This window comes from Leopardus geoffroyi, chromosome D1, assembly GCF_018350155.1.
Source record: "Leopardus geoffroyi isolate Oge1 chromosome D1, O.geoffroyi_Oge1_pat1.0, whole genome shotgun sequence".
Classification (NCBI taxonomy): Eukaryota; Metazoa; Chordata; class Mammalia; order Carnivora; family Felidae; genus Leopardus; species Leopardus geoffroyi.
Genome location: NC_059329.1, coordinates 99,663,149 through 99,685,890, shown reverse-complemented (window position 1 = coordinate 99,685,890; position 22,742 = coordinate 99,663,149). Strand labels below are relative to the sequence as shown.

The 22,742-nt window shown below is 44.4% G+C and overlaps 1 protein-coding gene across 22 annotated transcripts in view; it reads left to right on the top strand.

Annotated features, from left to right (window-relative positions):
• Positions 1 to 20,272, top strand: part of CELF1 (CUGBP Elav-like family member 1) — a 74,903-nt gene extending 54,631 nt beyond the window's left edge. For 7 of the 22 annotated variants that reach the window (XM_045485185.1, XM_045485203.1, XM_045485205.1 and 4 more), the window contains 10 exons: positions 282 to 330; positions 3,822 to 3,956; positions 4,501 to 4,580; positions 4,903 to 5,064; positions 7,545 to 7,620; positions 9,128 to 9,256; positions 9,592 to 9,702; positions 10,378 to 10,563; positions 13,189 to 13,332; positions 13,724 to 20,272. In XM_045485185.1, the coding sequence (XP_045341141.1) occupies positions 282 to 330; positions 3,822 to 3,956; positions 4,501 to 4,580; positions 4,903 to 5,064; positions 7,545 to 7,620; positions 9,128 to 9,256; positions 9,592 to 9,702; positions 10,378 to 10,563; positions 13,189 to 13,332; positions 13,724 to 13,851 (1,200 nt within the window). In that variant the 3' untranslated portion in view covers positions 13,852 to 20,272. The remainder of the gene's footprint in view (positions 1 to 281; positions 331 to 3,821; positions 3,957 to 4,500; positions 4,581 to 4,902; positions 5,065 to 7,544; positions 7,621 to 9,127; positions 9,257 to 9,591; positions 9,703 to 10,377; positions 10,564 to 13,188; positions 13,333 to 13,723) is intronic. The other 15 variants (XM_045485186.1, XM_045485196.1, XM_045485200.1 and 12 more) reach the window with 8 other exon arrangements.
• The last annotated feature ends 2,470 nt before the right edge of the window (positions 20,273 to 22,742 follow it).

Sequence of the window (22,742 nt, the reverse complement as noted above, 5' to 3'; positions counted from 1 at the left end):
AAAAAGTAACTGCCACAGAAATTGATGTAAAGGAGGACATGAAGGGAATATTTCAAAGAACATAGGCTGAAGGTCATGTAGTTCTCTCTTAACCAAAAGAATTTTAACCTCTTGATTCATACTCTATTTTGATACTTTGGGAAAAAATTATCTTGAGGCAGACGTGAGTATAGAGAGAACTCTTAAGGCTCTGGTTTTGGTATTTCCTTTAGAGTCCTCACTTACCTTTCTGAATGCCTTCAGTGTGTACGGTGATAGTATCTGTGTGTTTTCCTTTTTAGATGCATCATCCTATACAGATGAAACCTGCCGACAGTGAGAAGAACAATGGTAAGCAAGTGTGTAAAAGCCTTCTTAGAAGGTTTCTGCCAGTTTAGTGTTCATTCTGGTGGTATCTGGTTGTGTTTGCTTTAAGTAATCTTTTTATTATTATTATTATTATTGAAGTCTAAGTGACATAAAACATTCGTTTCAGGTGTGCAACATAATGATTCAGTATTTGTATATATTAAAATGATCACCCATAGTAAGTCTAGTTAGTATCTGTCACCATACATAGTAACAAAAAAAGTTTTGATGTGGGAATACAAGCTGGTGCAGCCACTCTGGAAAACAGTATGGAGGTTCCTCAAAAAACTAAAACTAGAACTACCCTACGACCCAGCAATTGCACTACTAGGTATTTATCCAAGGGATACAGGTATGCTGTTTCAAAGGGGCACATGCACCCCCACGTTTATAGCAGCATTATCAATAATAGTCAAAGTATGGAAAGAGCCCAAATGTCCATCAATGGATGCGGTGTATATATATATGTATGTGTGTGTATATATATATATGTGTGTGTATATATATATATATATAACCGAGGCACCCCAGGACTTGGGGTTTTGTATCTAATTTCTGTCATGTGCTTGTTGTACATATATATATACACACACACACAAACACACACACACACACACACATACAAACATACAGTGGAGTATTCCTTGGCAATCAAAAAGAATGAAATATTGGCCATTTGCAACTACGTGGATGGAACTGGAGGGTATTATGCTAAGTGAAATTAGTCAGAGAAAGACAAATATATGACTTCAGTCATGAGGACTTTAAGAGACAAGACAGATGAACATAAGGGAAGGGAAGCAAAAATAATATAAAAACGGGGAGGGGGACAAAACATAAGATACTCTTAAATATGGAGAACAAACAGAGGGTTGCTGGAGGGGTTGTGGGAGGGGGGATGGGCTAAATGGGTAAGGGGCACTAAGGAATCTACTGAAATCATTGTTGCACTATATGCTAACTAATTTGGATGTAAATTAAAAAAAAGATAATTAAAAAAGTTTTGATGAGAATTTTTAAGGTCTGCTTTCTAAGCAGCTTTCAAATGTGCGTTACATTACTATTAACTGTAGTCACCAGGCTAAATTATTTTATAATGGGAAGTTTGTACCTTTTGATCCTTTAAAAAATTTTTTCAAGTCTTGTTATTTATTTTTGAGAGAGAGAGAGAAACTGAGCGTGAGGGGGAGGGTCAGAGAGAGAGAAGGAGACACAGAATCTGAAGCAGGCTCCAGGCTGCCTGCTGTCAGCACAGATCCCAACACTGGGCTTGAACCCATGAACCAGGAGATTGTGACCCGAGCCGAAGTTGGACCCTTGACTGACTGAGCCACCCAGGTGCCCCACCTGTGGATCCTTTTTACCTTTTTTGCCCACTCCCTTACGCCCAACCTCCAACCACCAATTTGGTTTCTGTATCTATGAACTTAGGGAGTTTTTTGTTTGTTTTTAAGATTTTATGTAAGTGAGATCATACAGTATCTTTCTCTGTTTGACTTATTTCACTTAACATAAAGTCTTCAAGGTCCATCCATGCCGCCACAAATGGCAAGATTCCATTCTTTTTTATGGCTGAATAATATCCAGGGTGTGTGTGTGTGTGTGTGTGTGTGTGTGTGTGTGTGTGTGTGTATCCCACATTTTCTTTATCTGCTCATCTGTTGATAGACACTTAGGTTGTTTCCATGTCTTGACTATTGTAAATAATGCTGCAGTGAACATAGGTGTGCAGCTATTTTCTTTTTAGGCTTTATTATTTTTTTTTTAATTTTTTTTTAACGTGTATTTTCAGAGCATGAGTGGGGAGGGGCAGAGAGGAGGGAGTCAGATTCTGAAGCAGGTTCCAGGCTCTGAGCTGTCAGCACAGAGCTCGACGCGGGGCTTGAACTCATGAACCGCGAGATCATGACCTGAGCTGAAGTCGGACGCTTAACCAAGTCACCCAGGCGGCCCATTAGGCTTTATTTTTAAATAATCTCTACACCCATTGTAGGGCTCAAACTCACAATGCCAAGATCAAGAGTCGCATGCTCCACCGACTTAGCCAGCCAGGTGCTCGGAGTATGCAGCTTTCTGAGTTTGTGTTTTTGTTTTCTTCAGATAAATACCCAGAAGTGGAATTACTGGCTTATATGGTAGCTCTGTTTTTAAATTTTTGAGGAACCATGTTGATTTTTACATTGGCTGCAGTCAGTTTACATTCCCACCAGCAATGCACCAAGGGCTCTCTTTTTCACATCCTCACCAACTCGTTATTTCTTGTCTTTTTGATTATAGCCATTCTAACAAGTGGGAGGGGATACTTCATTGTTGCTTTGATTGGCATTTTCTTGATGATTGGTGATGTTGAGCATCTTTTCATGTACCTGATGGCCATCTGCTGCATGTCTTTGGAAAAATACCTGTTCAGATCCTCTGCCCATTTTTTTTAACTGGGTGCTGTGTTTTGTTGTTCCTGAGTTGTAGGTGTTATTTATATATTGGATATTAACCCTTTATCAGATACATGATTTGCAAATATTTTTCCCATTCAGTAGGTTGCCTTTGCATTTTGTTGATGATTTTCTTTGCTCTGTAGAAGCTTTTTAGTTTGATGTAGTCCCACTTGTTTATTTCTGTTTTTGTTGCCTTTGTTTTGGGAGTCAGATCCAAAAAATCATCTTTAAGATTGGTTTTATGGAGCTTACTGCCTATGTTTTCTTCTCGGAGTTTTATGGTTTCAGGTCATACGTTTAAGTCTAATCCATTTTGAGTTAATTTTTGTGTATGGTGTAAGATTGTAGTCCATTGCACTAAGTAATCTGTCATCTAAATTGTCTGGGTTTTTTTTTCTTTAAAATAAATATGGTAAATAAATGAGATGGAGAGAGTTGATACGTAAATAGTACAAGAACATTTTAGAGTAAACTGGAATGTCTTTGATGAATATAATTTCTTATGACAAGAGTGGGGGAAGGGGAGATGGACAAGTAGGAAGGAGAACTTAGTCCTCAAGAGAATAATCAGAAAAGGAAAGTGGACATTTACACTCACCAAAAGGTGTGTTCTGTTTCTCTTGTCATATCAATTAAATGTGAAAAACTTGTCCTTCTTTGGTGTAGTAGAACTGCTAGTAAGAGCAAACATCACTAAGTGCTAGGCAAGATGCTGAGTGCTTTGCATTTAATACCTACAGCTACCTTTAAGAGAAACACGGTTATCCCTATTAATCAGAAGTGACAGGCACAGAATAGTTAAGTAACTTTCACAGGATCGCAAATTACTATATTTTATCTAAATGTTTCCAATTTAAAGGTTCAGTTGATTATAAGATGAGTTGCTAAATGATGAAAAAATGTGTATCTTAGAATCCAAGTAATATGGTATAAAGGCATAGAGCCAGGATCCAAACATAGATGGTCTGACTCCAGGGTCTATGCCATACTACCTCTTGTAGTAATGATGTTCAAGCCTTTTGTGTTTTACTCTCTTAGCAGTGGAAGACAGGAAGCTGTTTATTGGTATGATTTCCAAGAAGTGCACTGAAAATGACATCCGAGTCATGTTCTCTTCATTTGGACAGATTGAAGAATGCCGGATATTACGGGGACCTGATGGCCTGAGCCGAGGTGGGTACATTTTTAGCCTTTAAAGATACTGGTCTTAAATTTAGAGTCTCTTTTAGTTAGACCAGTGGAAACCAGGGATCACTAGCTAACATGACCCTGTGATGATGGAGTGGCTGGGCTTGATATTGTAAATGTAGGTTCCGTCTACCAGCTGATTCCTTTAGAATTGTCCCATCCCCCTAAGGAGTCTGCATTCTGCACTTCAATGTCATGTATTAAAATTTTCTCTTTTTGTGCTTGGACAGGTCCTTAATGGAAACACTTTCTTATCCAGAGGAACTAGAGGATTAGGATTTCTCTCCTTTATCCCTTTATCCCTTTATCAAGCACTTTCTTTCTTGTTGTGCTTCCCTGCTTTTTCACTGAAGCACTAGTCACTGTTACAATGTATCTGTCTCCTTTACTAGATCTCTAACCCCTGAAGGCAGGAACCATGACTGTTATTGCTAGCATAGTACTTGGCACATAGCAGGTGCTCAGTAAATGTCAGTCGGATATTTAATAAGCAAATGAATGAATGAGTTATTGACACTTCTCTTACCAGGTTGTGCATTTGTGACTTTTACAACAAGAGCCATGGCACAGACGGCTATCAAGGCAATGCACCAAGCACAGACCATGGAGGTAGGGAGCAGATGAATGAAAGGGAAAAGTTCCTTAGCCTGAGAGTGCTAGGACAGTTGGCCATTAAAGTTCTGCAGCATCTGACTGCCCTAAAGGTTAAGCAGGCTAAGCATCTTAAAGTGAAAAAAATGATTGCTTTTTAAAAAATTAACATATTAGAAGTTGCCCTTTTAAATTTGTCTTTTTGCCATTTGTGTCTGTCAGGAAGAGAGTCATGTGGCAGCGAATGAAATTAGAATGCATCTTGTGTGTCACTACAAAGGAGGATTTTTCCTTCGTGTAGCAGGAGGACTTTCACCCTTTGGCTTTGGTGTTTTCATAGGGCTGCTCATCTCCCATGGTGGTAAAATTTGCTGATACGCAGAAGGACAAAGAACAGAAGAGAATGGCCCAGCAGCTCCAGCAGCAGATGCAGCAAATCAGCGCAGCATCTGTGTGGGGAAACCTTGCTGGTCTAAATACTCTTGGACCCCAGTATTTAGCAGTGAGTCTTTGTGGTTTGCTTTCTGCAGACTGTGCAAGCTCCCAGCTGTTTTCTTCTTGTGCCATCCCTAGCTAATAGACACAATGGCATTTACGACTTTAACATATCAAAATTTTACGTAAAACTTTAGGCAATGCAATATTGTTTTAAGTTATGTTAGTGTATCTCTCTGTCTCTCTCTCTGTCTCTCTCTCTGTCTTATAAACACAACTTTGGTTATAATTTGAGACTTCCATTACTATTAAAGTGAAATCCTGATTTCCTGATACAAAGATTTAGAAATATCTCCAGTGTCCCTGTCACTTCATTTTTGTAAAAAGAAAATCCTAAGAGAATCTTAACTACCAAATATCTCCATATTTCTTTCTCCCAGATGTAGAGAACATAATTAAATGCTTACTGAGTCTTTCCTGAAGAGTATGGTAAATGTTTCTTTCCACTGAGAGAGCAAGATACTGGCACAGACATTATTAAATGAGTATTACAGGTGTATATTTGAGTTCCCTACATTATAGATGGATAGCCTTTAACTCTTTCCATCTTGTTCTTGAGTTTGACTTACATAGTCCAAAGGCTCTAATTTGGTGTTTAGATTTACTAGATCTACAAATATGTTACAGGGGATTATCACTGCTTTAAAATCTTAAAAGAATAGCAGTACGAAATACTTAAAACTATCTCATCTGTGAAGCTGTCAATGAAGGAAAATCAGTGGTGAAACCAATAGATTCGTGTGGATAGTCCCAAAAATATACACATAAGAATAATTACATACTTTTACTCTAAAAGTATGTAATTTAAACATTTAAATTTTAAAACATCCTTTAAAACATTGTCCTATACAGAAACAAGAAAGGCAATGATTTCTGTCTCCCAGTATTGAGTTTTGGCTAATTTGCTGCCTCCTGGTCTTCATATTTCTAAAATGTTAGAAGAAATCCCAGTTTTGCAGCTAATATTTCTCTGAAGTCAAAAAGTATAGATGGTTGGTATATCTCATCAGATTAAGTTGTTTCTTAGTGCTACAACATTGCTTGTGTAAGTTCAGGAAATTCAGAGAGATTTTATTTTAGTCTTCTGCCAAAATGATAATGCGTTTAAAAGGATCTCCGTTATATGCATTCGCCTTTCTTAGAGAGTTTTGGAGCTCTTTTTTAGGGTAGAGTCTCCTTTTTATTGCCATCACCACATCCAGCAGCACATGATGGTATTTGTTGAGAGCTGCGGTCTTTTTGTTTCAGTTAGACATGATCCCTGCCCTCAGAACTGTTCTCATTTAGGGAGGAAATGAAGGTGCCAAGTATAGAATGCACCGCCCACCAGTTGGGGTTGAGCACATTGCCAGGGTATTTAAGAAGACAAAAATGAGGACATGTGGTATATAAATGATAGTACATTAATATTAATTATGAGGTTCTTTCTGGAATAGGTGGACTTGAACCTCTAGTCTGTTTAGACTAGAGCAGTGGTTCTTAATCTTTGTGGGGTGTGGACCCCATTGAGAAGCTGATAAAAATTGTGTGTATATACATTTTCTCATTCTATATCTGGAGGTTTGAGAACCTAAAACCTGTATGGACTAAAGGGATTCATGATGACTGAGGAACCAGATCGGGTGTTCATGGAAATGGGCAACAGGTTGAATAAAGGATTCAGAAACGAGGATACCAGTTTACATGAGGAAAAGTGATCGGCTTTGAATGGAGCAAAGGTTTTCAGCCGGTTTGTTAGTCAAAGGTTGCTGTTTGCAAAGATAGTAAGATCATGGAGATCCATAAGCTCATGGACAACCTCTTGTTGTATTTGTTAGGGGGCAGCAATTGAAAGAATATATGCTGAACTGATCATGATCAGTCCGTTCGTCAGTCATTTGGTCATCCGTAACAGTGAAGACCAGTTTTGTGGGGGAGGAGATAAACGGGGCTGTATGGATATATAGCATCAAAAGATTGGTCTTTTCGTGTTCCGTTGTCGCCACTAAAGAATGACTCCAAGAAATACCCTGAAATGGTTTAGATTTGATATTTAAAATAATAGTAGTGTGAAGTAGAAATTGAGTGCCTAGGTGGGAACAATCTGCAAAATAAGATGTGTGCGGAGTGAACTAAGAACTTGGGAGCGAGGAACTAGACGTGGCAGTCCTCCATCTGCAGACTCTCATTGCAGTGGATTGCATAGCTGAGCTTGGTTCTCTGCTCGACTTCTGTCCTCTGCTGTGCTGCCTTTCTGTTGCCCAGGGACTTGAGCTTGGTCAGTACTCAGTGACTGTAAATGTCTTCTGGGCCAGGGCTTTAGCTGTGTCGTATTGTCCTGTGCTGTCATAAGCCTCATGTTTCTGTTGTGTTGGCTTGGGTTCTTGTCTTCAACTCTCTTCTCTCTGGGGGCCTCTGCACTCTCGCTTTGCTGTGCTGTAGAGTTATCCCAGATGCAGAACCAGCCCTCACTCTCACTCTTGTTCTGTTTTTTGGTGTAATGTCTAGCTTTATTTGCAGCTCCTTCAGCAGACTGCCTCCTCTGGGAACCTCAACACCCTGAGCAGCCTCCACCCAATGGGAGGTAAGTGTTATGCTGCTGTGGAGGAGCAGCAGCCACCAGGCCACCAGACCCAGCTAACAACAGTCTGAGAGTTTTGCACCGTTTGTACAGAAAACAGATGTTTTCCCACTCATTACATAAACCCAACGCAAGATGCACATCCCAGAACTCAACCGCCTTGTCTCTAGAAGGTGGCTCTGTTAGTTGCTGATGCAAGATTGCTTTGGGGTTGTCTGATACTCCCACCCCTTTAAGTCTCTATTGAGGAGGAAGATGGAAAAAGAGGTGTTAGCATGTGTGGGCTATCTGAGGCCGTTTTGATAAGGAGAAGATTGCAGGAACTCTTTATTTCCACAATAACGTGACTTTTCCAGTGAATCTGTAAAGTCTAAGAAGAAATCCATGCAAATGACTTACCCAGAAACTGCTGAAATCTAGGCAGTTAATTTACCTCTGTGTCTTATACGTGTTAATTTCTTAGGTGAATTACCTTTTGTTGCTGTTAACATGCATAGAAAACTTAATTGACAAATATCTGAGTTGATGACAAAATGGGGCTCCACAGACAAAAGTAGGGCCATCAGACAAGTTAGTGGAGGTAGGGAGTGGAGCAGTCCCAGGGCCTCTGCCCCTAACCCTTCTGCAGTGGGTGAAGGCCCAGCAAGTGTATTTGAGAAAGGGGTAGTCTTAGGTGAACTGCATTTTAGTGTGTGAGAAATTTTGATAGTGGTTCACTTTGTCTTAGGGACCTGGAGTTTGGTATGTTTTTCGAAAGTTGCTAAGTTTTTGGAAATCTCTGTTGTAGTTTCGTTTTTTATTCTTCCTAACTCTCCCCGCAAACCACTTCCCATCTGCTTTTCCATGGTCCAATAAATGGTTTGCAACACACTGTCGGTGCAGTTCAGATTTCTTGTTCCTTTTAACTGTTGCTTGGATTCTACTTGGAGGTCCCCCCCCCCCCCCCCCGCATTGTTTTTCTCTCTCTTCTTTCTGATGAGTAATCTGCTATTAAAGTGGTGGTTTTTCCTTAGTCTTTCTCCTATTGCTGTTCTCACATGTATTCCCCTCCTGTCATTCCTCCTTTGGCCACCTGAATCCTGCTGCATTTTCTGCCTGTCCACCTCCGCTGCAGAGAGCAAATCCCCCATAAAGTGGGAGCGAGGGGCTCAGACGCAGTCCTGCTCTGTGCCATAGGTTTTGTCATTTGTTGTTCTCTTGGACACCTGTTGTGATGGTAGACCACAGACCTAACCCTCTCCTGGTTTCCTAATTGCCAGTCCCTGTTGTGAATGTTCACTTGGGGTGTCATGCTGTTGGATTAGATATCTCTTCTCTGAGGAAATGATGTCAAGTTTCTTAATGAATTGAGTGATATCTGAATCTTTTTTGGAGCCTTGTAGTATTACTTGTAAGGTTTATCTAGAAGAGGTCCTTTTGGGACCAGCCTTCGCCAGTGTGTGCGGTCATTGCTGGAGTGGTTACGAGGAACCTTTATCTGCTGGCTGATCTCTTGCTTTGGATGTTGCAGGGTTAAATGCAATGCAGTTACAGAATTTGGCTGCCCTAGCTGCTGCAGCTAGTGCAGCTCAGAACACACCAAGTGGTACCAATGCTCTCACTACATCCAGCAGCCCCCTCAGCGTACTCACCAGTTCAGGTAAGCATGTCACTGGAACCCAGTGTGCCTTGTGCAGAATCCCAAGAGAGGGGTCTGTCATTCTGGAGAGTGGTTAACATCCCTTTCCAAAGGGGTCAAGATTATGAATAGTTAATTTTCAAATGTCATCTTGTGACTTAAGAGAAATCTCACAGTTTTGAGTTTGTTGTAACTGTCATTTGACTCTGTGTCCCGCAGTGACAGTTACCAGAATCAGTAACTGAAAACCTCTTTATGAAGAGAATACTTGAGTAGTATTACTCTTGTGCTTTGGTTCCTGTTGACATGAGGAGCACGTGTTGGCTCAAGTTTAACACTTGGGTTTCTGGTCACAGGGTCCTCACCGAGCTCCAGCAGCAGCAGTTCTGTCAACCCCATCGCCTCCCTTGGAGCCCTGCAGACATTAGCTGGAGCAACGGCAGGCCTCAACGTCAGCTCTTTGGCAGGTGAGAGACAGCCCCTGGATGCCATCAGGCCATTCTTTGTTCAGGTAGCACATTTTAGGGTCCCCAGTGGAATGAACAAGGTGGCCTGGTGAAGTTAGGAATAATGGTGGGATTTCAAGTCAGACCTGAGTTAAATCCCACCTCTGCTCCTTAACTAGCTATAACCTTATACCCCCTTTCTAAGGTCATTTTCTCATCTGTGAAGTGGGAATAGAATACTTTGAGGGCTGTGAAGTAAATGAAAACATAGGTAAAGTGCTGAGCTCATGGCTTAGTACAGTGTCAGGCACATAGAATTTGCTGCTATTTTGATGATAGGGTTTACCCACATCTTGTCGTAAACCACAGACACCCCTTTTAGTCTCCAAATATGGGATGCTTATTTTGCCACATTCCAGCTTTGTGAAAAAGTAGCAGAAAGCCAGAGAGAAAATGGAGCAGGTCATGTGTAAGTGTTGTCATGCCTCACACAGGTAGGAAGAATGTAATGGGGAGAGCCACACCTGCGTGTGGCATTTTTTAATGTTCCCATTGGCAGTAAGGCCTGGTGAGTGTCCTGAGACCTGACCAGTCAGGGAGAAGCTGAGAGAGAGATAAAAGGGAAAACCTTGGAGTTGGGTTTGGCGTCAGTCAAGTCTTCCCAATATGTTAATCCTGCTCTTCCCCACAACCAAGGGATGGCTGCTTTAAATGGTGGCCTGGGCAGCAGTGGCCTTTCCAACGGCACCGGGAGCACCATGGAGGCCCTGACGCAGGCCTACTCGGGAATCCAGCAATATGCTGCCGCGGCACTCCCTACTCTGTACAACCAGAACCTGTTGACACAGCAGAGTATCGGTGCTGCTGGAAGCCAGAAGGAAGGTGAGTGTGGAAGGACGACGAGGGGGTCGCTCTCCCCGCAGGCGGAGCTGAAGGCAGGGCAGAGGCCAGGAGGATCGTTGAGGTGGTCAGATCAGTGCTTTTCTTTGGCAGTGTCAAGGGTAGACTGAGAAGTTCTGTGCTGAGAAGTGTGCTCTGCTTTGGGACTGTTCTCTGGATGTGGCTCACATGAGAACCTGTGTTTGCCCTCCTGTAATCTGGCTGCAGGTTTTATTTTATTTTTTTTTTAATTTTTTTTTTTTTCAATGTTTATTTATTTTTGGGACAGAGAGAGACAGAGCATGAACGGGGGAGGGGCAGAGAGAGAGGGAGACACAGAACCGGAAACAGGCTCCAGGCTCTGAGCCATCAGCCCAGAGCCTGACGCGGGGCTCGAACTCCCGGACCGCGAGATCGTGACCTGGCTGAAGTCGGACGCTTAACCGACTGCGCCACCCAGGCGCCCCATGGCTGCAGGTTTTAGATGAAGAAGCATACTGACCTTACCGTGTGACAGTATTTTGACAATCTGTCTTTGTTAGGAAGTCATCTTTGTGGATTATAAATTTCTCAGAGGATATCTTCTGTCAAGGTGTCCCTTTTAAGCTCTCTTACTTGGCATTTTCCTCATTTTCTGATCTGTGCTTTTCCTAATTAACGAGGCACTGAAGGTGACGGGACAGAAAATTATGGCCCGTGGGTTGATGGATTGGGAAGTGTGTATTGTGGCATAAATGGGATTAAATTCAGGAGAGACTTTTCTAGGCAGAAAGAGGCGTGAAGGTGGTTTGTATCAATAGAAAGTCCTGCTGACACCTCTGTGCTCATACTTGACTGGATTTCTGCAGCCCAAAGCTGGCAAGGTTTAAGCACTGATGTGGGGAAAAGACACATAGCCTCTCTCGCCATGGCAGCAAGGACTCCTGGTACGGTGCATCCTCACCTGCTCTGAATCAAGATGCTTCTGTACCTAGGATATGGTAGTGGAGGAACTGGAAGAACTGTGGAGATGGACAGTATAAAGCAGGATAGGCATGAGGTGTTCCATATGGTGCTCTGAAGACTGATGAATGGGAAAGAGGGATGGGGAGCACCAGAGGCACAGCATTTTGTGTAGAATGGTCAGAGAAGGTCTCTCACTTGCTGTTTAATCAGAGACCTGAGGAAGTAAGCTAGCAATGCGTACATCTAGAGGAGGAAGGGTAATGCGGGCAGAGGAACACCTCTGTTTCATCAGTGCAAAGGCCCTGATGCAGTAGTGTTCTGTAATGTGTTTGGTGACAGCAGGGAGGCTGGGTGGCTGGAGAATGGCTGGACTGCAGTTATAATAAGTTGCCTTTGGTTAGAAAGTCATTGAGTGTAAATGGTTGGAAGAAGAAAGCACATTCTGGTTTTGAGCTCAGAGTTAATCATAGATACCTTTTTCTTTTTTCTTTTTAAATGTTAATTTTTTTTAAATTATTTTTTATGTTTTTGAGAGAGAAAGAGACAAAACATGAGCAGAGGGGTGGCACAGAGAGAGAAATTAGAAATACAGAATCTGAAGCAGGCTTCAGACTCTGAGCTGTCAGCACAGAGCCCGACGCAGGCTCAAACCCACAAGCTGTGAGATCATGACCTGAGCCGAAGTTGGACACGTAAGAGGGAGAGAGAGTGTGCACACGTGGGAAAAGGGCGGACAAAGAGGGGGACAGAGAATCCGAAGTGGGCTCTGTGCTGACAGCTGAGAGCCTGATGCGGCGCTCCAACTCATGAACCGTGAGATCGTGACCGGAATGGAAGTCAGATGCCTAACTGACTGAGCTACCCAGGTGCTCCAATCATAGGCCCTTTTTAAAATGTAATTTCTTTTTATTGAGGTATACTATACATGTGGTAAAATTCACCCTTTGGGGAGCATACAGCTCTGTGAGCTTTGATGAATGCATACAGTCATGTAACCACCTTTACAGATGGAGAATGTTTCCATTGCTCCCTCCACCCCCGCAATTCCCTCATGTCCCTTAGTCATTCCCGGCCCCCACCTCCTGCCTCACAACTGCCAATCTCTCTTTGCTGTCCCGATACTTTCTAGCACAGTTTGGAAACCTGTTATGTTTATAATCTCTCTCTACTTCTTTTTCTGTGTTTCTGTACAAGCCTTTAGTCTCCAGTTTTATTGCACCACACGCAAGTCTGCCTAGTTTATTGTCTCAGCACTTGCTCCTCTCACAAGGTCAAATCCTGACACGCCTTAGTGGGAAGGAGTCTGTTTCAGTGATTGCCCTTTAGTTCCTGTTTCGTATTTGGAGAATCTGTAGTTCTCCAAATGAATTTGTGTGTTGGGACACAGACTGTTTTAATGCAGGTAGAAGTGAGAAGCAGTGGGGGGTAAGTTTGACACTGATACTGAAGGCCTTTTTTTTTTTTCTTCTAAATGTGTATTTTTGAGAAAGAGGGAATGCGAGTAAGAGTGGGAGAGGGGCAGAGAAAGGGAGAGAGAGATTCCCAGGCAGGCTCTGTGCTGATAGCGGATCCCATGACCCTGGGATTATGACCTGAGCAAAAACCAAGAGTCGGACCCTCAGCCAAGTGAGCCACCCAGGGGCCCCAACACTGATGCCTTTTCGATCACTGGGTATTTTGAAGGTCCAGAGGGAGCCAACCTGTTCATCTACCACCTGCCCCAGGAGTTTGGAGATCAGGACCTGCTGCAGATGTTTATGCCCTTTGGGAATGTCGTGTCTGCCAAGGTTTTCATAGACAAGCAGACAAACCTGAGCAAGTGTTTTGGTATGTTGGCTTCTCTTTTGGTGTCGGGAGGGTTAAGTGCCTTTACCACTGAGAACAAAAAGGGTCTGAAAGCAGGAAGAGCAGGGTTTGAATTGGGTTACCATTTAACTCAACCTTGGGCAGATCAATTTTTTTATTGCTGTTTATGGATGATGGATTTCTACCCATACTGTTGCTCCGGAAGTAAAAATAATGTATGGAAATAGTTGGTCAGAAAACTTAAAAGTGCCATGTAGAAGTCAAGTGGTACTGTCGGGAATCTAATTTGTTTCATGTGATACAGTTTCCAGAATTCTTGTCCCTGCTGAGAAGTTTGGGATTTGAGACTATGCTCATAAGATATCTCTTGGCTCATCATGTCCCTCACCCAGGTTTCTGCTTGGATACACAGGTTTTGTAAGTTACGACAATCCTGTTTCGGCTCAAGCTGCCATCCAGTCCATGAACGGCTTTCAGATTGGAATGAAGCGGCTTAAAGTGCAGCTCAAACGTTCGAAGAATGACAGCAAGCCCTACTGAGCGTGCTCCCCTCTGAGACTGGAGTGAGAGGGTCTTCTGGTAAGTGGGGGAGGAGCACCCTTAATGATTCGAAGCCCTAAGGCTGTGTGTTGACAGCCCTGGACCCTGATCCCTGCCACTCTCGCAGGCACAGCTTGCCCCGAAGACTCGGCTACTGCCTTCTGTGGGAGTTTCGCTTCGTACAGAGGACGAGTTTGTGCTTTGGTTTCCAGTGTTTTACTTTGGAGTTTAGGTGCCATATCCTGAGTTTTTTTCTTTATTTAAAGTTTGCTGTGTTTGTAACCAGTGTGTGTTGAGAAGGACCAACATCAAACCGCCCTGGGGGGAGGAGGGGGAATGGAGAAGCATTAAAAAAGATCAGACCTTTCCCCACACTACCCCGAGAGAGGACTGAGTGAAACCAAAAATTGACCCCAGAATCTCCCTGAGTGCGAGAGTGGGTGAAATGAGAACTGGTGCCCAAGAGCCTTGGGGGCGGGGAGGGGGAGGGCAGAGGCGAGGCTGGCTTTGGAGGTGAGGACAGTGACCCACACCCAATGGCCCCAGGAGCCAGAGGCTGAAGTGCCTCCATAGCTATCTTCTGGGGAGTTACTGAGTTCTTGCCACCTGTTTTTCAGATTCTTGTGCAGAATTTCTGCTGCTCTTTCCCAAGAAGGGGAAGACAGTTCTGTGGAAATAAAGCATTTGTTAAATTAGCTTGACATAGGCAACATGCAGGGAGACATCACCCATTACCGGCTTTTCCAGCCACCCATTGGTGTTGGATTGGCTCCGGCTGGCTGATGGCTGTTAAGGAGAAGCAGCCAGTCAAAAAGATCGTTTTTTAGTTTATTTCAACACCACATTGTTAGACCACGGCCCATTTCTAATAGGTCCCTTTAAACAAGGTCTCTAGGCAAGACACTGTCTGGTTTCCTTCCTTGTAGTTGACCACAGCAGAATGTCACTTCCATCCCAAGCCACAGTTTTCTCATGAGGGTAGATCTAAGAAGAGCTTACAGTATCTAGCTTGAAGGGGGCACCTCTCCTGAGCAGAGTGATCAAAAGCCATTGAATTGGGGTGGGGGGAGGGGGAGCCTTCTTCTTGGTGTACCTGAATCAGAAGGCCTTTAAGCCAGAGTGCTGCATTTGTCAGCGGCCAGCACTTATCCGTAAAAGGATGAGAAATCTTTGCTTGCCTCTGTGGTTGAGGGATCCCAGATGTGGTATTCCTGCCCTCCCTCCGCCGCCCCCCCAAGACAGGCCCCTCTTCTAACCACTCCAGCCCCTTCTGCTCTTGGGGACAGAGGAGACAACAGGACGTTTACAGCCTCCATATGGATTTAGTGTTCATTTACCTCAGTATTACCATGTTCATTTTTGTCCTCATGCTTACAGTTAGCTCCCTGCTGCCTCCCACAGGCATCACTGCGGCTCTTGCCTGTGACCCACACAGCCTTTGGGCCCTTCCTCTGCTCCAAGAAATGCTGTGGGGCTGGAGAGCCAGAAAGGACGCGCTGTTGGGAATGTGCACCTGGGCAGAGGTAGCCCTGTTGGGATATGACTCTTAGCCAAGGCCAGGGACAGGGTCCCTGGGATCTTAAGCCTCACAAACATCGGTCCTGACCCCTAACAGCAGAGATGAGATTAAAGGGGTTGCCTTGGTATTAAGTCAGATGGGGACTCTCTCCTTGTCATGCTGTCCCTTTGGGTCACAGACAGGGATTGACCGTCTTGCTGTTGTACAGATAGTTTGGTGGTGTTGGATTATCCCATTGAAGCAGGGACAGCTGTTCCCTTCTCATAGTGATAACTTGGGTCTGTTGTCCTCTAAGAAACGTGAAACATACTTCTTAAGCTGAACCACGTAAACTTGAATTCCGTGCACTGGGAGAAATGTGTCCTGTGTTTCAAGGATAAAACTGTTCCAAAGGCTTCCAGGGTCATGATGGGATTTTTTAAATAAATGCAAAAAATAAAAATAAAAAAGAAAAAAGAAAAAAAGAAAAAAATGCTAGGTTGGGGAGGCGCTGTTCTGAATCCCAACCGGCTGGAACCAAGAATGTCGTTTCTATTTTTATAGAAGTTTTATACAGCTCCGGGGTGGAGAATATTTATTACCTAAATTATATCTCTGGAAAAGGCCAGGATTTTGTAGAATCCAGAATGTGATTGTTGTACACACAGGGTGCTGTGTATGATTGAAACTACTGACTCTCTGTGGCCCGTTTGCAGCCCAGCTAATAATCTGCCAGAGGGGAAGGAGTTAATGCTGTGAATTGGCGGAGGAGAGAGCTGTGCTCCCCAGGGTGCTGCCGGTGCTGTGATAGCTGACCTTCTGTTCTGTCTTCCTCCTTGGCCATTATGGGGTTTTCCAAAGCCCAGAACTCCACTCCCTCCCTACTTTCTCTCCCATCCCCCTCCTCCCCCATTTCACAATTATTTGTCCATGGATTTGTCCTGGGCTCCGGGACCTTCTGAAATGCCTTTTTGAATAATATGAAAGGCAAAGGTGCAGTCAGCCCACCTTTGATAGCAGACCCAGAGGTTTCATACCTGCTTGTGAGTTCTCTTTTCTAAAAGGAGCATGTGCCACAGCAGGGCCCTGGGCTGCCACAGCGGCCAGCTGGTGAGACCAGGCACTTCTCTCTGTTCTCCTCTCTCCTGCCCAGCGAGTGAGCACAGTAGCACTGCCCTTGAGCACAGTTCTCTCCCCAGGCCAAAGATGGTTTGTGAAGAAGCTGCTCCCCTATAAGTCTCACGGTGTGGAAGGGTTCAGCTCGGAGAGTGGAGACTAGCAGTCGAGTCTTAAGCAATCCTTTTCTGTTGTGTGGGGGTTTCACTTACATAAATGTGTTTTCTGCTATAGTTTTGTTTCTTACTTGGGTTTTATCATGAAATTGATTTGCCTTGAATGCAGCCAGACACTGTCTCCTGGGTCCCACATGAGTGGCCAGGGCCTGTGTGGAAACTAAAAGCTTGGATTTCTGGAAACAAAAGGCCATCCCTGTAGAATTGAGGAGAAATCCTGGCCCTCTCCCCTAGAGAGTTCCCCCACCCCAGCCATGGTCTTCTATTTTCTCCTGGGTTTGAGGAGTGGGGAGGCTGCACCTCTGCTCCACCAGAGAGACCTTACCTTCTTCCTGGGACGAGTTGGGGCGCCTCGGGAAATCCAAGCCTTAGGTTCCCTTCTGTCTCTGGCAGTTGGATGTTTTCTTGGTGTCCTCCATGTCCTTTTTGACTTTTCCCTGTGTCCATTGTTAGCATGTGCAAAAGTTCCCTGTCATTACCCAGCCCCCGCCCCGCCCGCCTCCTCATTTCAGGGCTGTACACAGTGAGTGTTCCTTTTCTCTCTCTCTCTGTTTGGATGTATTGCTCTGTGTAACTCAGTGGGTCTCCCTCTTTCTGGTTTGTTTTTTTTTCTAGATTCCTGCCGTTTGTTCATCGTTGTGCCTAAAGCATGTCGATGTGGCGTCAAGTACATCGTCCAAATCCCTGTCTCTTCAGCTTCTCTGATGCTTGAACTCTCACCTTTGACCTTGTGTTGACCTTTGATGCTGACGTGTATTTTTATTATGTTTGTTTCTTTCTTTGTTATTTCTTTTTTTCTTTTCCTTTTTTTTTCTTTTGTGCTGCCAAATTGGTTTTGCTAGAACGACTGCTGAAGGGGAAATATTTAAACTTGCATTTGAATATAAAAAAATCTATTTTTCTAGAACTTCATAAGATAACCACTTGATTTTGTGATTCCAATTCTTTGTAACTGTCTTCAGAGCAGCCCTACTAGCACATACCGCGTGGTGTTTGTATTTCTGTGAACACACAGCCAGTCCGTTTCTAGGCTTTGTTTCTCTGTGTGCTTAGTTTTAAAGACAACTTTGAAGTAAACAATGAAATAAAAGATGTCACTAAAACCTTTGAGGCTCCTGAGCACATTTTGCTGATATAGTTTGTGGGGCTTGAGGAGACCGCATGTGTTCTTTTTGTTTTTCTGAGTTCTCAACTGCAGAAAACACCTGAACCCCTTTCCTTTTTGACCCCAGGCTGCAATTTGGGCCCCAGCCAGCCCTTTTTCTTTTTCTTTTGTGGTTCTTCCCTGTAGTGACCCTGCAGGGAGCCTTCAAATCCCTCTGGCCCCTTCCCCTCAGCCCCGCTGTGCCCGCCTCCATGCTTGTTCCTACAGTCTCCACAGCAAAATGTGATGCTTTGATTTTTTTTTGTTTTTGTATTGTTTTTGTGTTTTTTTGTTTTGAATTTTTTCCTTTCCTACTAAGATTATGCCCAGAAAAAACAAGTTTTGCATGTTTCCTGCTGTTTCTTCACACCTTCGTATATATCACCTTCACCTCTCTGTTTTCTATAGTTTGTGCAAAAACTGACCGATTTAAAAGGGTTTCAAAGAAGCTGTTTTAAATTGTTGTGGGGTTGATTATTTTTTTCAAGATTGTATTGTTTTATTTTGAAGTGGCAACTTTCTCCTCTATTGCCCTTAGAGCGTTTGCCTGTGCACTTAGACTGTCACCTCATGTGGCCTCCAGGCCTCAGCATTGGGGGGGGGGGAGGGGGGAAGCTGGCTGCTCTGCTCAGAGATGGGTGGGAAGGGGGCCTGGACAGGCACGAGGAGCAGAGATAGAACCCAGAAGGTGGCCGCGGGTGGGCAAGAGGTTCAGCGCATTAGGGGTAGTGAGTGTCCCTCAGCCCCGAAGAAGGAGGGTGCTCTTAACCACTCGGAGGAGGCCATCCATGCACTAAGCGGCAATATACCTGCCAGCGCTTTTCCTAGGTGACAAGCACAATACTACAGTCTTCACACTGTTTACAGCCCTGGGCACCAACTACCCCACACTGGCTCTTCACCACAGCTCTGCTCTTGCTTAGCTTAGTGGGGTGGGGGTGAGGGCAGGGATTTGTTGTTTTTGTTTTTGTTTTTGTTTTTGTTTTAATTGGGTGAAGAGCCAAATAGCTACTGTCCCTGGGTGCCAGGCAAGCCAGTTCCTTGGTTCCCTGAGGGGAACTTGCTCTCCTCTCTTGTGGCACCATCCAGCCTCAGGGTCTTAGGGACTTGAGTAAGAATGTGAATGGCGGAGGGAGAGGCCAGAGGAGACTAGAGGTCACGGGATGGATCTGTGGAGGTAAGAGGTTGCAGAGGGAGGAGTTTGTGATAGATTCCACCCAGACCTAAGCTGCTGGCGGGTGGGAGAGCTGGGAAGTAGGATTGTCCAGGGAATGGTGAAGAGGGGTAGCCGAGGGACGGGGGGGAGGGGGGTGGGGAAGGTAGAAGCACTGTTAGCGTCATCCATGCAGGGGTTGATGAAGGAAGGGGTCCTGGCAGAGTTTCTTCTGTGGGACCCGGCGGGTTGCCTAGTATTATGCTTGAGGCCACTCTTGCTAGGAGGAAAGGGCGGCCAAATGGAGGCCCAGTGTATGGTGGGCTGCTTAATTTCCTGGAAGGGGTGATTGGATGGAAAGAGGCCAGGAACCCCAGCCTGAGCGAGACTGCCGTGCACCCCACAGTCTGACTGCACAGAGCCGCCTCTGTTGGCAGAAGGCGCCGAGGCTCCCCTTCCTGTGTATTCAGAATCCGTGTTTGCCAATACATTTTGCTTTCAATTCCAAGAGGAGCTCTGGGAAAACCTGTGGATAAAACCAAATGCCAAACGTTGGACGTTGTTTCCTTTTCCTTTTCTCTCTCTGATTGTTTTAATTGTTCTGTGGTGGTTTTAATGGATTTGAGACCCTGGAGCGGCAGCTGCCTTTCTGATTTCCAGCTGCTTTTTGTGAATAATTTAAAAAGAAAAAAAAAAAAGAAACTTTACATTTTGGAGACAAACCTGTGTGAGTTTTTTATTGGTACAAACGTTGTATTTAACACTAGGGGTTTTGTACAGTTTTTTGCCTTTTCTACTAGAAAACAATGTAAAGTGATTTCACAATGTGAAGAGAAAAAAAATTGCCACTATGACCAAACGCACAGTCTGTTCTGCAGCAACAACGGGATTCAATCAACTCAAAGTCGTGATTCAGCCGTAGAAATGCTTTTCCTTTACCTTGTTTGAGCTTTCCTTTCTTTCCTGTTTTGATTTGCAAAAGAAAATGTCTTTTCTGTGTGAACTTGTGTTGTACTATGTAGAAAATTATGGATTTTACTTTAATGGTTTAAAAAAAAAAAAAAGGGGCAAGAAGAGCCTTTGTCGCTTTTCTGACCTGGTCACAGAGTTTGTGTAGTGGATTTAAAAAGAAAAAAAAAATTGTTACAAGTTTGGAGCAAGGGAGTATGTGTTTAAAAGGAATCTCCTTCCTTTTTTTGTGTGTTTTTCCTTTTGTCCCAACGGGGAACCTAAATCTGTTTTAATTGCACAGACACACGGACAAAAAGTCATTTTGTATCTGCCAAGTGTGGTACCTTCCTTTGTTTATTTGCTATTAAACTGTTTGAGAAGAATTGACGTTGTCTTCAGAGTTATTATTGATTGTTGGGGTGGTCAGTGGGGTCCTTGGGGTTGGTGGGGATGGTGACGTTCCTGAAGAATGGGTGGGTACCCCGATAAGGTTTTGTTTTGATGTGCCTGTTTCATGGAACTGAACTCACCAAAGGCTCCTGAAAGAACATAACTTCTCCCCAGAAAACTACCTTCTCCATTATTCCGTATTCTTCCGCAACATTCCTGCTGATACGGGAGCATCTTCATGGATGTGAGGGCGATCTGGCTGCGACATCTGTCACCCCGTTGATCGCCAGGGTTGATGCGGCTGATCTGGCTGGCTAGGCGGGTGTCCCCTTCCTCCCTCACCGTTCCATGTGCGTCCCTCCCAAAGCTGCGCACTCTATTGAAGAGGACGGCCTTCCCCAATAGAGGAGGACCGTTCTTCCGTCAAGGGTATGCGGGTAGCTGTGCTCCCCTGCTAGAGCCTCCAAATAAGCTCTCAGGAACATCTTCAAACTTTTGTGTAAATGTTAATTTTTGTGCTGCTTCCATTTCTAGTAGCGGCTGCAACCCTGCAGAATTGGCTAGACCAATGAGTGCAGATCCCCTCTCTGGGCTGTGGAGTTTTCCTGCGCACCAGGGAGGCAGCCAACCAGCACCGAGTCCCAGAACAGGAGACCCGTACTGTCTGGTCCTTTAATGCTCCACCACAAAGTGATTCAGCTCCTGTCCCCTTCATTCTGACCTCGGAACAAGGTCACAGAAGGGCATCTCTAGGATTCCTTGAGTTTACTACTAATTCTAGATCACTCTCTGAGACTCTACAGCTGGGCCTCCTGTGACATCCAAGGGCTGCAGGCTCAGCATTGGACTGGGAGGCTAGAGGCCTGCAGCCAGCACAGGGGCTGTGGGTGGGCCAGGCCCCAACCTCATCAGAGTCTCTGTTTGTGAGGTGTATCTGGAGGAGCATTTCTCATTGGGAGTTAACACTGAGTACTAGCCCATGAAATGTTTGATGAAGTAAGAGTTCTGAATGCAAATAAATTTGGAAATAGTGCTTTCTCCTCGTTTGTGTTCATTAAAAATAAGTTTAAAAGCGAAAACTTTGTATTACTCTGCCGTAATTATCCTAGCTAACTTCATTGACTGTTTACCACAATCCAGGTGCCATGGGAAACTCTTGATACATGTTATATGTTCCAATCTTTATAACATCCCTGGGAGGGAGCTACTGTTCCCATTCTCGTTTTGTAGGTGAGTCAACTGGGGTTAAAAGACATTGGTTCTGGCCTCCTGAGTGTCTTGACTTCAGCTCAGGTCACGATCTCACAGTTTGCGAGTTCGAGCCCCACATCAGGCTCTCTGCTGTCAGTGTAGAGCCTGCTTAGGATCCTTTGTCTCCCTCTCTCTCTCTCTCTGCCCCTTCCCCACTTGTGTGCACATGTCTGCTCTTTCTCTCAAAAATAAACATTAAAAAAGCTTCAGTGAAAAGATACTGTGTTGTCTCCCAGAAGGTGGTGTGCACTGAGAATCAAGCCAGGTCTGCCCACCTCCCGAGCCCTTTCTCTTAACCACTGCTGAGGAGAAATAACTCCAGAAGAGCAAATAAATGTGCCTTAGTTAAGCTGTGCCTTCTCCTCACACATGCTTGCACGCTGCCCCCTAGGCTCCAGTGGAGGGCACCTGGGGGGCCTACAACTCTTGTGGTTCCCTCAGGTGGTGAACCTTTGCAACCTGGCCCCCACCCACCCCCACCCTTAGAGCAGCTATCTTGGTGTAGAAGGGATTTGCTGATAACTCACTGCTCCCAGATAGATGGTCCGCACGCTTGACAAGGCACCACTTCCTTGGAGGACTGGGGCACTTTCTGCACCAGTCCTGCCACAACTGTTCTCTACCTAATGTTTTGTTTCATTGTGATGAAATATACATATATAACACCAGATGTTCTTAAACCACTCATAAGTAGATAATCCAGTGACATTCAGTACATTTACAGTCCTGTACAACCGTCACCACCTGGTGTTCTAAATCCATTTGAAATGCACCTTTTTCAACTGCACCTCATTCTGACCATTAGTATTTATGAAATCACAAGTTTGATATTTTAATTCTGTTTTTAATGTACATTATGTGTTTATTTTTTTTTTTAATTTTTTTTTTAACGTTTATTTATTTTTGAGACAGAGCATGAACGGGGGAGGGTCAGAGAGAGGGGGACACAGAATCTGAAACAGGCTCCAGGCTCTGAGCGGTCAGCACAGAAGTCGACGCGGGGCTCGAACTCACGGACCGCGAGATCACGACCTGAGCCGAAGTCGGCCGCTTAACCGACTGAGCCACCCAGGCGCCCCCTACATTATGTGTTTAAATGCACATTAAACTACATAACCAGTATGCCCGTAAGGTGTCTTCTCACAGAGTGCGTTTCACACATTGGAAAATGGGGCCAAGATAGAGAGGGGCTTCCTTTGAGGACTCCCTTCC